Source organism: Doryrhamphus excisus, linkage group LG17, assembly GCF_037039965.1.
Source record: "Doryrhamphus excisus strain RoL-2023G ecotype Guam linkage group LG17, RoL_Dexc_Guam_v1.1, whole genome shotgun sequence".
Taxonomy (NCBI): Eukaryota; Metazoa; Chordata; class Actinopteri; order Syngnathiformes; family Syngnathidae; genus Doryrhamphus; species Doryrhamphus excisus.
The window spans coordinates 9672925-9687528 of NC_136373.1; the positions used below are offsets into that span (position 1 = coordinate 9672925).

At 43.9% G+C, this 14604-nt stretch overlaps 1 protein-coding gene across 3 annotated transcripts; it reads right to left on the reverse strand.

Moving 5' to 3' along the window:
* Positions 1-4019: 4019 nt before the first annotated feature.
* klhl17 (kelch-like family member 17) lies at positions 4020-14227 on the reverse strand. 3 transcript variants are annotated; one of them, XM_058083223.2, is made up of 12 exons: positions 13818-14227; positions 12450-12714; positions 11388-11509; positions 11102-11323; positions 9982-10098; positions 9695-9908; positions 9464-9608; positions 9086-9253; positions 8889-8977; positions 8749-8822; positions 8473-8654; positions 4020-7244 (listed from the first exon to the last, which is right to left on the reverse strand). In XM_058083223.2, exons 2-12 carry the CDS (start codon positions 12661-12663, stop codon positions 7016-7018), a joined length of 1776 nt encoding a protein of 591 aa, XP_057939206.1. In that variant the 5' UTR covers positions 12664-12714; positions 13818-14227; the 3' UTR covers positions 4020-7015. The 3 variants fall into 3 exon arrangements, with proteins under 3 accessions (XP_057939206.1, XP_078654012.1, XP_078654013.1); XM_078797886.1 differs by lacking the exon at positions 13818-14227 and adding an exon at positions 12798-12916; XM_078797887.1 differs by lacking the exons at positions 12450-12714; positions 13818-14227 and adding an exon at positions 11621-11816.
* Between the last annotated feature and the right edge of the window lie 377 nt (positions 14228-14604).

A 14604-nucleotide genomic window follows, 5' to 3' on the forward strand; every position in this document is an offset into this window, starting at 1 on the left:
AGGGGGCGGTGTTTGTGGCTGTCTGACTGTGTGTGAATAATCAGCTGGGCTGGTATCTCCTGTGACCCGCCTCCGTCTGTTCAACCAGCACCGGCTGCTACAAAGGACAAGCGGGGTCGGGGAATGGAAGCTGCCTTTTCCAAACGGGGCCCATTAGAGTCCAACAGTGGCCATGACAAACACGCTGGATAGTGCAGTCATGTCAATCACGTGTTGACACGCCCAGACATGAACATTGCCCACAGCTGTCAGAAATCTATTCATCAGTGGTCATATGATCGTCATTTGGGGAAGTTGGATGTGACCAAAATTCCACGATACATGAAAGGCAGAACCTAAGGTAAAACGGCCAAATAGAGTGAAGGCCGGAGGGCAGGCGGTCTTCAGTGAGTGTGTGATGTGAGTAAGGTAAGGATGTTAAACACGACGTGTGTATTCAATACCGGCTTTCATTTTCATATCCTGGGGGGGGGGGTATATGCAAACAGAAACTAGTTTGCATGGAAGAGTTCCATCGACACCCCACCTCTCGCCTGAAGACAGCTGGGATAGGCCCCAGCAGGCCCGCGACCCTCGTGAGTATAAGCGGTAGAAAATGAATGAATGAATGAATGAATGAATGAATGAATGAATGAGTTCCGTCAACATCAATAAAAATGAAAAGTGCCAACTATCGACACATAGATTGAGGACTAATGAAGACGTGTGGAGAAAAATGGGTGAAATGGACACTGTTCACGGACAAAAATCAAGGAAATGACAAGGAATTGCACCATGACAGGGAATGTGGGATAGCCAAATTGTGTGCTGTGTATGTCCAGTGCCCCCTTTTTGTTTTGAGTGTGTTTGTATTGTTGTTGACGATTTGTTTAAAAAAAACAAAAAATGAAAAAATAAAGTACAAAAAAAAATGAAAACTGCACTTTTTGGGTAGTTTGCCCCTCATTTGTCTTTCTCTTTTTTGTGAGTTCAAAAGATATACAAGCAGATAAAAAGAGACCAATAAAAAGAGTGGAGGCCTCGCTCTCAGTTTGGCTACAAAGACAATCGTTTAACCTTAAGCAGCATGAGTCGGGTCCCACTTTGGATCTGGTGTTCTGTTTCGGCTTAAATGTTGGAAGTGTCCCCATGGATGATGTCCATCTGGGCGACCATAGCTGTGTCTTTTCAGACCTAAATGTCCCTCTCAGTCTCGGCCTGTCCCTACAAGTCCAGCGAGATCGTTTCATGGTGGCTACCCTATTGAATACCCTGATTGGACAATTCTGTGGAAAGGTTTTCACCATTATATGAGAGATAAAGGGATTACAAAGAGATAATAAAGATAAGTTCCTTGGTTGATGACATTTTCATTTTGTTACTTCCAAGTAAAAGCTATAAATTATTCCTTGATTCTTTCTAGTAAACGTGTTCCTTCCCAAAGAAGAACATGCTGGCCAAGCCAGCCTTAACAGTCAGATGATCACCCACTCATGTTTTTCATCTTTTGTCATCGTCCGGGGCAACCTAGTTAAAAACCCAACAGGTGACAGCAGCTAACCTGTCAGACCGGTTGTTAAAAAAACGGATGTCCCTGAGGCACCAACAGTCGACTTTGCAGTCGTTGTCACTTTGGCTTAAAACTTGTTGTTCTCTGGATTGTCTTTGATGGGCACCCCAAGCCGTGACGAGGTCCAAAGGGGGGTGTCATCAATAAAGAAGAGCCGACTGATTCTTTAAGCTCGTTATTCACGAGGCCAGCATGTTGGATCACAACTAATATAATCCCATAAACAATGTGGAAAATGAAATTGGTGTCGGGGGCAATTCAGGTTCCACCCGGCCAGCCGCAAACTGAATGCAGCACCAAGACCAAAGTTGGTGACAGTGAAAAGGGGGGTATGAGAAGTCACTCCCTCGTGCTTACCCGGCCTCAGTGGGTGACAGCCACGGTGCTAAAGTCACACCTCAGGCCACTAAAACGGAGTCTGGATATACGAGGCCAAACATTGGGTGTCCAGGAGAGGGTCCCACGTGCCAAAGTTCTCACACGGGCCCAACGTAAAGGAATCCTAATTGGACCCTAACCCTCCTTTGAAGGCGAGATCACTCACTGTCACTTGAAGCACTTCATGCCTTCCATCAGGGTCGGGAAGAGAGCAATGAAATCCACATATTTTTAAAATATATTTCTGTGAGAGCCATATAATATGTTTTAACACTGAATACAACTGATAGTGTACATTTTTAATTCATTACAATGACATAGCATAGCATCATGACTTTGGAACGATCGGAATCGGTTGAGAAATGTGGAAGTAGTTCAAAGTTTTAAAATCACAGGTAATGGTAATGGTAAAGGTTTTATTTCATTTGAACATGCATCAGATTCCAATTGAGTGCATCCCATAATCAGTTCACAGTTCCACATGTCCAAAAGGAGTAGGAAGAAGCAAAGCTTATTAAATCCTACCCCTCCATCTGGTACTTTTACAATCAGTAACTGTTACATTTGTTCACTTCCTGCTTTCCATAATACAGTTAATTTTTTTTTATAATAATGCACCTCGTACCGAAGTAGGAGGTGATATGAGCATCCAATGACATAATGGGTACCATAGTAAGTGTCAATATAGTGATATATATAGCACATCATGACTGGTTCAAGACTCTTCATCCTTGTATTTAGCAAACATCAACTGCTTGTATTGTTTCTTGAATTGGCTCATCGTTGTGCATTGTTTGAGGTCCTTACTCAATCCATTCCATAGTTTGATTCCACATACTGAAATGCTATGGCTTTTTAACATAGTCCTAGCATATAAGTGCTTCAAATTTACCGTGTTCTCTGGTCGCTCCGGATTATAAGTCGTACAAGACCAAAAATGCATAATTAGGTAGAAAAAAACATACCTAAGTCGCACTGAGGATAAGTCGCATTTTTTGCGGGTAATTTATTTTACAAACTACTTGACCAAAACAGACATTACATCCTCTTGGAAGGCAAGTTCTAACAATAATAAAAGAATAGAGAACAGGCTGAATAGGTGTAAGATATGCTAACACAATGGTTATTCAGCTACACGAAAAATAAACATGAACAGAAGAGGTGTCCAGTGTTTATGTAACATAAACAGTTTTTTCATTTGTAAGTCACTCTGGAGTATAAGTGGCAGGAACAGCCAATCTATGAAAAAAGTGCGACTTATAGTCTGGAAAATACCGTAGTTCTTCCCTGAGATCATATTTCTATTGGATGACATTTTTAGCTAATTTGTTGTTTTTAGCCTTATGCATTATTTTAGCTGTTTGAAGATGAACTATATCAGCAAGTTGCAGTACATTTAGCGACTGAAGATTGCTTTTATAGTTATTATCCCATATTTCCACACAATAAGTAAGATATGGTAGAACCAGAGAGCAATAAAGAGTGTGGAGTGATTTCTGATTGAGAACAAATTTTGCTTTGTTCAATATTGAAATGTTTCTTGCCACCTTATGTTGTATATTTGTAATATGAGGTTTCCAGCTCATAGCACAGGCAGTTTGCTTTCTGAGAAATGGGAATGTCGAGAAAAGTAGGAATCCTTGTTTTGTCGAAAATGGAATGATGAAGTAGAATACTTTGACGTTGTCATCTTTGACTTGACATATAAAAGATGATTATATTTGCAGTAAATACAATCACATACAGCAAGTGTCTGGACCTCGGACCAGAGCTAAAGCTAGGACATTCACAGCATCATTCCCAGACAGTATTCCCAATGGATACTTAGCTCTACAAGACGCTGGTCTGCCATCAGCATTTTGTGCTGGAAGACACAGCCATCCCAAGGAGAGCTGACATCCTAAGTGTTGTGTTAATGCTAATGTGCATGCTAATGCAGGAGTTAGCCACAGTTGTGAAGGCCACGTCATTAAGGTCAGGGCGTAAAGTGAGAGTATTCAGCTGTCTGCTTGAAAGAGGAGCTTGTTGGGAAGCGACTGAGCAATGTTGTCCAGTCAGCCGAGCAACACCGGAATCAAGTATGTGCTTGTTAATCACATTTGGAACAGCCTTTCATGTTTTTCAGTTTATTGCTCCATCCACAATTGTGCAAAATTCATATTTCGAAGTCCAAACATAAACAAATATTCACTACGTACATGAGGCACAAACTACAATGAGCGACAGTCATCATTGACATTTCACAACACGGACTGATTTAGCGTATTTACACGTTGTGTCACTTTGTCCATCTCTAAAGATTTAAAGACTAACAGCATCTCCATACAACTTCAGGTTGATCCCACTGGGCCCACCAGGGGAAATCAACAAAACAGGAAATGGCTAATGATCGTTGTCCTGGTGAGGCCCTTTTTTTACTGACTTTTCAACTTCCTTGTAGAATCTGGATCAGTGATGGGCAAACTACGGCCTGGGGACCACATCGGGCCCTCCAGCTGCTTCCAAAGTATTGAATAAAGTTCAACTTTTAACGTACCGACTGGCAACGTGACTAGTTGTCAGAGTCAGTCAATCTGAGAACAGGGGTTTGTTTTTCATTTTTACATGCAGCCATCCCGACAGCTACTCACCCGTGGTCCAACAAAGGTGGAACACGCATGTTGAACCTACACACTGCACCGTCTGGAAATCACATGCTCTTTTAGCCTTCATAGTTGCACATCACAAATCGCTGATTCACACGTTACATGATGATGTCTGAAGTCTAAAGTGAGGCACAAGCACATGCAGTTGATGTATGACACTTTTACAGATGAAAATAAGGCATTCATTCATTTTCTACCGCTTATCCTCATGAGGGTCGCGGGGGTGCTGGAGCCTATCCCAGCCGTCTTCGGGCAAGAGGCAGGGTACACCCTGGACTGGTGGCCGCCAATCACAGGGCATATATAGACAAACAACCATTCACACTCACATTCATACCTATGGACAATTTGGAGTGGCCAATTAACCTAGCATGTTTTTGGAATGTGGGAGGAAACCGGAGTACCCGGAGAAAACCCACACATGCACGGGGAGAACATGCAAACTCCACACAGAGATGGCCGAGGGTGGAATTGAACTCTGGTCTCCGAGCTGTGAGGTCTGCGCGGTAACCACTCGCCCGCCAAAACCGGTCCAAAGGTTTGCCCACCTCTGATCAGATCCAGAAGATCTAGATGGAACATCTAGACATCTGAAATGCTAACGTTGAATTGCACACATTTAGTTCCGCTATTAAAAAAGAGGAATGTAAAATATTGAAGATTTCCCAGTAGGAATGCTTTCATACATTTTTGCATGCTGCTTTCATGATATATGAATTACTTGTCCTTGTGTGAACACCATAAAGTGTAAAAAGAAGACAGGAGGTGATGGTGACACACAATAACCGGACGTATGGACAAACATGGGACTCCAGGGAGAGGCACGGTAATAAAAAAAAACTTTGGGAATTTGAGGTCCAGCAGCGCCATGGAAACAGGAGCCCAGAACACTCAGACAATGAATGACATCCTTGCTAATTTTCCAAAGCAGCCATCCATAATAGAAGCAAATGACACACGAGAAATAAAAGCAATCCAAGATATCTTAAACACAAACACGCTACTTCTCTTGCACACCAGTCTCTTTGCAAAGTGTCAAACAATATGTTTATGTCACACATCAATAAATATATTACAGCACTCTTAAATAGCTATGTCGTTCTCTTAAAATTAAATATATTAGCATTTACACAATATATACATGAAAATTCATCACGATTCAAACTTTTTTAAACATAAAAACCTGATGTGGCTGGTCTGCTCTGCCAGCGTCCATGCTGTGGGAGAAGGTTTCATAACGTTTGCATTATTACTGCCACCTAGTGTGGCGTTAGCAGCACTACCATATTTGAACCTCCTGATTCGGAGTCAATGCCAAGGAGGAACATGCACCGTTACAATCAACCATTCAAGGAGCTACATTCGTAACGCACCTTCATCAAAGTCTCTTGTGACACGACCGCCACAAGAACGTGAAAACAAAAGTATCATGTGCACGATGGAAGGGTCCACCAAGTTTAGAGAGTGATGGGAAATGGAAGTGGACTTGGTCAGTGTTCCTCCAGGATGTTTCTACTCTGGAAGAGACGGCTGCCATGTGAATGGGGCAACCTATGTCTATGGTGGGCTTGCATGGGTTCTCTCAAGGTTCTCCTGTTGGCATGCACAGTCCAAAATCACAGACTGTTCCAAAACAGAACCCTTCCTCCACACAGATTAGTAGGAACTCGGTAACATGGGTAAGTTACATTTGCTCTATTCTGTATCATAAGGCTCTTGTGAGCAACAGGATATGTGGCATTGTTTTTTTCATAACATTTAAAATATAATGTGACGGTGTACTCCTTATGTTCATTCTAAATGGTTTGGTACTAACAGTGGTATGAAGTTTGGGTCCAAGATGTTCCATTCCAGGTAAATACATCATAGAGCAACCGACAGTGATAGATGAGAAGTCAAGTGAACTTTATGTTATGAAAGTGTGTTATCATGAACTAAAGTAGGCAGGTGCATACATTTGGGCACCGTGTTGGTCCAGTCAATCACCCAGTAACTTTGGTTAGCGCCCTTATTTAAACCATGCTAACTTATTTTCGGAATCAAAACGAGGAATCAGAATTGGAATTGCGCAAGTTGAAACAATGGTGGGACACCGTCACTTGCCCTAAATCAGTTGGGATAAGACCCGGCTCACATTTGACCTTTGACCTCACATTGTTGTGCGATCTTGGTTTAAAGTGTTATTGTGATCAGGGCTGCAACGAACGATTCTTTTAATAACCGATCCATTCTTTTCCGATTAATCGACACATCAATTAACCATTGATGAATCGATTAATTCTAGCAGCTGTAAATTCCCATGTTTACTAATGTGTGTTCATCCCAGCCAGGAGCCTCATTCACACCTGGACTCTCCTCAAACCGAGCAGTTCCGCCTCTTCCCAGAGCCGGTCTGGGCCGTAGTGGTAGTAGAGGCTGAGGTCAGCCAAGCAATGACCCCGTGTCAAAGACTAGTGGAGGACACCGACAGGGTAGGAGAAGATGGCGGCGGGAAGTTGAGTAGCTCCAACACGGCCACCCCCACGCTGCTGCGGCGGGTGAACATGCAGGAGGCTGCTACCCACTTGTTGCTGCGGGGGCTGTACTTCTCGATGGAATTGAGGCTGGAGCTGCCATCGTTACCTCCCACGGCGTACAACCAGCCATCCATGGCCACCAAGTCGTGAGTGCTCCTGAGAAATAGGAGACATTTTCAAAGTGGGCAAAGGTACACCCGATTACAGCACTTGATGCATAAAGTCAGCCCCTCCCCACCCACACTGGCAAATGTTAGATTGGAGATCAGCACAGGTTGACATTTACAACACTGCAAACTGAGCCTCACAGCAACTGGATATTAAAAGCGCTCCACGCAATGGTTTATTCATGGCTCTCCACTTGCTCCCACGGCATTCTGACTCACAGAAAAGCAACAAATCCAAGAAGGCTACACCTGGAAAAGCATTTTACCATACTTATTTTGTATCTAAGCACTTAAAATACTCATCCAATGATTCTTTGGGTGAAAAGATTTTTTTAGAGAGACTTTAGTCCCCCCTAAAATGTTCTTAAGCCCCCCTAAATAATTTTATATTATATATGGATTTTTCTTTTTTTTTTTACAAAAAAATCTCTATAATATAATCCCTATAAAAGGGCAAAAGCAGGCTAATACTAGCCTACTACTAGTAATAATAATAATAATAAATACTTCCCCCTGGCCATCAGACTGCTCAATGCCAAATAAGCCCCTCTACCTGCCCACACGCACAACCAAAACTTTCAATTATTGTCATTTATTCTAAATTATTTAAATTATTTATACAAATTACTGTTTACGCTGTACATTGTTCATATTTGATGTAATCTATTTATTCTACACATTATTATTTATTATTACACGGGAGCCAGGCAACAACATTTCGTTGGCAATTTCACTGCTGTGTTATTGTGCAATGACAATAAAGAAAGTCTATGTCTATAATCAGAAGAAGAATAATGATGACAGTAATAATAATAGGCTAATGAATAATATAATAATGATTATTCTATAATTGATGACTGTCCACTGGACAGAATGGTTGCAGAGCTTGAGCAGCGGTTTTGCAGTGTAGATTGTGTGTACTTGTGTACATTTAATGGTGGCCTAAAACAATTGAGTATCTCTACTAAATCTGTCCAAAAGTGGGAAAGTTATATCCCGCTTCTTGTTCCTTATTTGTTTTTTTTGAATGTTTACTACATTCATTCATATCCTGTGCATCTCCAGGGGGCTAAGCCCCCCCCATCCTCAGAATCTAGTGACGCCCCTGTCACTTACACACACAGTACACACAGTACACACAGTACACACAGTACACACATAGCTGAATGCTGTACTCCATCATCCCTATGTTCTACTGTGATATGTTGCAGACAAACCTGCGTATGTTCATGGCAGCCACTCCCTCCCAAGTGTTGGTCTTGGGGTTGAACCTTTCCACAGAGTTGAGGCAGCTGGTGCCATCATTCCCCCCCGCCACATACAGCATGCCGTCCAGTACGGCTACTCCAGCACTGCTACGCCGACTCAGCATGTTGGCTATCGGTGTCCACGTGTTGCTCTGTATGCCAATCCAGTGGTGGATGAATAGTGCATTAATAGTCGTGCGATGCTGCACAGATTGGACTTATCATAGCACATGGCATGAAATGTACCTGAGGATCGTATTTCTCCACCGTTGCAAGATGCGAGGAGCTGTCATAACCCCCCACCGCATACAGGTTGCCATCTGGAGGGAAAAAGATGGGTCACTTCAAGGATCATTCAGAGCGACATGTCACTGCTAAGTTCCTACCCAGCGTTGCAACTCGAACATATCTCCTGCGGGTGCTCATGGCAGCAACAGATGTCCACGTGCTGGTCAGAGGGTCGAACCGCTCGGCACTGCAGAAAGAGGGGAACCGTATAGTGCACAGAAAACGGCATCAAAAACAGCTAAATGTGCTACAAATGTTGGTTTGTGAGTGTGTGTGAGTGTGTGTGTGTGTGTACCTATTGAGGCAGGAAGCGCCATCATATCCCCCAGCAGCATAGAGCAGTCCATGCAAGACGGCCACGCCCAGACAGCTCCGCCGCGTTCCCATGGAAACCTCTGGTTGCCAGGAGTTAGTGATGGGGTCATATGATTCCACAGTGGCCAGGTCTGAGGTACCATCGTACCTGTGGAGATTGAAACAAATGAACTGTGAGTTAGGATAGTGCGTCAAGGAAATGCAATGAAGCTAATGTACTAGCCAGAAAAAAATGGTTTGAAAGGAATTGGGGTGCAGATATTTCCATGATGATGACAGATCATTTTATATGTACAACAAGAATACGCTCAACAAATGTATGAGTGCTCATCACTTGTTATTTACTGTTGAAGCTCACCCTCCAACAGCATAAAGTCTGTTGCCAATGGCCGCCACACCAACCCGGGCCCGCCGAGTGGACATGGAGGCCACCATATGCCAGCGGTCGGTTCTGGTATCGTACGCCTCACAGTCTCCATGAATGGCAAAAAGGCTGCCACCACCTGGACGCACACACACACACACACCATTCAAATACCAAAGAGTGTGTCCATTTTAAGCTGATGAGCTGCTTTGGGGTTTCTCTGACCGACAGCAAAGAGCACCGGGCTGGCCCCCTCGCAGCGCCGCGGCCGTGTCCTGCTGTTGCTGAGCACGCCTCTCTGCTCGGGCATCAGGTGATACTTGAGTGCCTCGATCAGCAGATCCTTGCACTCAGAGTGGTGACGCACCAGCAGCTCTGTATCAACGTTGCTCATGAGGAAGTCCCGCCTCAGCAGCGGCAGCCGCACGCACTTCATCAACTTATGGGGACAGCATCAGAACAAGATGAATGCAGCCCAACAAATCATCTCAGGTGAGCTTAAAAGCTCCTACCCATGGAACATGTGGCCGGCGCCCATCTATGTCATGTTTGACCCAGCTTAGCACAGCCCGGTACACTTCCTCTTCAGATGGAACGTTCAAGTTGTCACTGGAGATCAGATCCAGGACCTAGAAGGACAAATCAAAATGATGACAATAAGCACATTAAATTCAGCATGGGAAATTTGGCCAGCAAGTTTTCTTCTTCCTGCTGACAAATGATGTGGTGTACAACTGCTCTGCGTGGGGTGCACGTGTACCTAATGATGTGGCCAGTGTCCAAATTCAATTCCAAAAGTATCAAATAAATGCATGGACTTATCAGACACATGTGCACCGTTTTAAGGAAATGAATGAAAAGTGCTTTAGACAAAACTCTGCAAAATGGCTGCTGGTGCAGGGAGAACATACAGAATATAATCCTCTTTGGCCCATGTCCATGCAGAGCAGCTGACAAAATGATCTCCCTTTTGGCAGAAAACCCACCAACAATCATATGCAAAGGGAGCCTTCATCACTGGACAGCAGCCGTCCCATCATTGGTTCCAGACCCGGAACCAATTCATAGTTAGAGCATAGATGTTGTTGTTATATATTGTTGATGACTTTCCAAATACAATCTTCACCATTGTTAGAGCCACCTTTACGCTCTTGTTATTCTTTGTTTACACCACATTGCTCAACTGTAATGCTCAGGTTCTAGAATCACTACTGGGCCACCAGAGACGCCCATGGCTTACCAACCCTTACCAAGGTAGCCTCCAATTTATTTGCTGTCTTCCTGTTTTCATCTGACAAATGTTAAGTGTGAACAATTACTCCAACTACGAGATCAAAGACAGCTGGGATAGGCTCTAGCATACAAGCGGTCTTTTGTCTAGAGCAGGGGTGTCAAGCTCATGCCATGGAGGACGAGACACAAGAGCTTTTCTTTTTCCAGGTGATTTGAATGATGAACCCTCCTTTAGTTTGAGGGAAGGAGCCGTCAATGAAATCACCTGCTGGAGAAACTGCTTGGAAAGAAAAGCTGTAATGTCTCGGCCCTCCATGGCATGAGTTTGACACCCCTGGTCTGGAGAATCAGGGCAATTCATAGATTTTCATTTTGATGCATACGTGCACCCGCCCTCACCTGTTTCAGCGGCAGTAGCATGAACTCCTCCGTCTTGGAGACCTCCACAAAGTGCTGCAGGACATACTTGTGTGCCGACTTGAGAAGATCGCTGCAGGAGTGCGTGTCGGCAAAGCCTCGGATGCCGAGGCAGTTGGAAGGGTCTAGCTGGCTGAGGAGAAACTTGCAGCAGGCGTCTCGCACCCCGTTGAGCTGCAGCAGGCTTGCCGCAGGAAGTAACGTCTGAAGGAAGGTGCGGTCACGGATGAAGTAGAATGTTGAAGTTGAATGTTGAACTCTACCTTACCTGAACGTTACCCTCCCCGACCACGATCTCTGCTGTGTAGGCGTACTGGACAAGCTGCTCCAAAGCTTGGGGGTCAATGTCGTGTAGCGTCACGTGGGTCTGACGACTCTCGGACATCTCATCTACACGACAGCACACAATGGCGCTGTCACCGTTCTATTGGCAAAATCAATATTTCCAATGTATGAACTTTGGCTCTGTTTTGGTCCAATTATTTAGCGTGAACTTTTCACCTCTCACTGCGTCTTTCATCTAGCTAGATGTGCTCAGGTCAGCCTGCCTCATAGCTGATGAGGATTTACTGCTTGAAGAAAAAAATCAAAGGTTTCCACTCCTGTATCTTCCTACACTGTTATATGCCTGTTTGTTCCTCGCACTTCTGGACAGACGGCGTTTTTGGAGAGACTGCCTTGTGTTCAGTGGCGACTCGAAGCTTGGATCATAAAATACACAAAAGACAAGTCGTTTTGGGGGACAATATTCAATGATTGGAAAACGTTCCAAATCACCATGAACTTTTCTATACCTCTTATCCTTTTCAGGCTCATGCGGAGGCTGAATCCATTGGCATGCCTTGCTCAAGGGCACAAAAAGGACAGCGCTCTCGGAAAACAGACTACCCAATTTCCACAGTGGGATTTAGATCCTGACCCAAAGTCCTTACAGTCCTTTTCCGCAGCAATCCAATTATTTCCAATTATTATTAGAAGCAACTGTCTGCAAACACCTAATGAGGAAAAGATAAACAGACTATCCAAATGGGCTCATTAGTGGCGGGCTTAGATCAGATGAGGCTCGATGTCAGACAGTCTGGAGGCAGTCTACCAGTACAATGGTCTCATTCGGAGAGGAAATCTGAGACACGCATCACCACTAACACCTGAGCCTACACAGAGGAAGAGGAGACGGGGAACCATGTCGCTGAAAAAAGGGCAAGGGCACTCACGGGACGCAAATGTTCCTGAGGCTGTCTAGGGTCTGCTGACATTGAGTCGAGGGATGAAATCACAGAGCAAAGGTGCAGGTGGTTTACACTGCAGATGATGTGTGCACTGAACTTACTGGTGAACATGGCATGGAAGTAAGGGCTGCAGGAAGCCAGCACCACCTTGTGGGCCTTGATCTCCTTGTTGGAGACATGCAGCACAATGTCACACAGCAGCCCACGCTGTCGCATCCTGTTCATGGACACGAAGGAGTCGTGGTAGTGGCGCTTGGAGTTGTGTGAGATGCTGTGGCCATCGCGGTTCAGCAGCTGCATGCCTCCTTCCATCATGATGCCGGATGTGACGGTTGCCGGCTCGTGCCTGTGCCGCACTCTGGGCAACTGAAAAAAAAACATTTGAGGTTGTCGTTAACTTTCGGAACATCATTTGTCATCAGAAATGTCTTCCGCCTGAGATGGTTTACGTCATCAGGTGTTGTGACAGGTGTCTTTAGCCACCACTGCTCTTTTTCTGACTGGTCTAATTCTCATGATGACAGCTATGACAGGGCACCTGTCAGCAGAACACAAAGCTCAGACCCCAAAGTGACACAATTGAAACACTAAAATATATCAACATTATTGCTTCAATTCCAGTTACATAAGGAAAGCCTGATGCTGAATCGTAAATCCAGATAAACCAAAAGCATCTTTCAGAAGGTCTTTGCTAAATTCCGACTGTGTGAACAATTATTGTGGTTATAATTATTGTGATTGCTGCTGTTTTGAATATTTGGCCCCTTTCTGCAGCTAAATGAAGCAACCAAAAATAACACAGCATCATACCTCTCAGTATGACGCAGAAGTTCTGCAGCCACAATAATATACCTAAAGAAATGATGTCATAGATGTAATAGATATTGTTGAGCATGCCCAACATCAGTGTTTCCTAAATGAAAATGATGTGGGGAAAACATTGTCTGGTCCAAAGTCAATTCATAGCAGAGCTCAGGGCTGCAACACAAACAAAATAGAGAAATTTGATATAATAGACTTGTTTTTCTTACGGTTAGACAAATTTATCAAATTTTTTTTTTGCTCAACGCCATGCTTTAGGATGTCAATTTCTAAAACACAATACAGCTATTAAAGACGACATGCTGTGTGCGGGCAACATACTGTAGTTCCCATGGGGAACACCAAACAATTCAGTCCAGCACCTGTCCTGGCTTCACTTTGCATTACCCTTTTTAATAAAGACGCTTGGTGAAAATATTGTCTAAAATATGTTTAATGTCTATTAAACATCTTGCCTTAATGAGCCATAAATCTAAGGTGGCATCCATGAGACTCTAGACACTCCATCCTCACCAAGCTGTCAACGCCAATTCTGTTCAAATGTACTGTCAAGACATATGTTAAATAATACATTCATTTTTAGCTTCGACTCCTAAGATGGCCAACAACAGCAACATAAAGACACAATATGGATAATATTTCGTTACCGGTAGCTTTGTTGCGGTTATATTTGCAATTGGTATCGTTCCAGCAAGGATGAAAGACAGGTCTGCAGCTGTCGCAGTCAAGGTGGTAGGGAAATCCGTAGCAGTGCTGGGCTATCTGTCCATATTAGCCCCAAGCATATGAGCATTAAGAAAACCCCTGTTTAGTGTCTTGTATACCATTGACGTCAATGAACAAAAAATGTATGAACGCTGACATCGAAGTGTTAAGGTACCACGTTTACTCGCTGTTTTAAAATCATTAACACGACTCAAAGTAAAGAGGTATTTTTGTCTGTAATGTGCTGTTAAATTTTAATTATTAATATTTAAATAAATAAATAAGTATAACAATCCACGGGGCATGTTAGATTTTGGTTCAAGAAGCGTTTGGAACACACGACCTTAAAAATGTCCGGAAGTCGTTTCGAATGATACGACTACGCATGCCCAGAAGGCGGGTCTTCTCTCCAGGCTGTATCTGAATGCAGAGACCAGTAGCCTACCCGGTCTACGAAGGGCAGTCGTTCGGAGGCTCCTCCTCCAGCCGCGAACCAACCTTCTGAATTCAGACGGTCTCGCCTTCCTCACACTTCCTGGTTGTGTCACGTGTTACAGAATGACATCTGCCTTCAATCGCGAGTTAAGAAAGTAGTAACATAACTAAAGTGAGGGCGAACACTATTCACATCACAGAAGCAGGTATTTTTAAGTGTATGTTTTATAGGAGAGAGAAGAAATGTGCTCTCTCTGCAGATGTATCTCGAGCTCACAGCTAAACCGGATATAT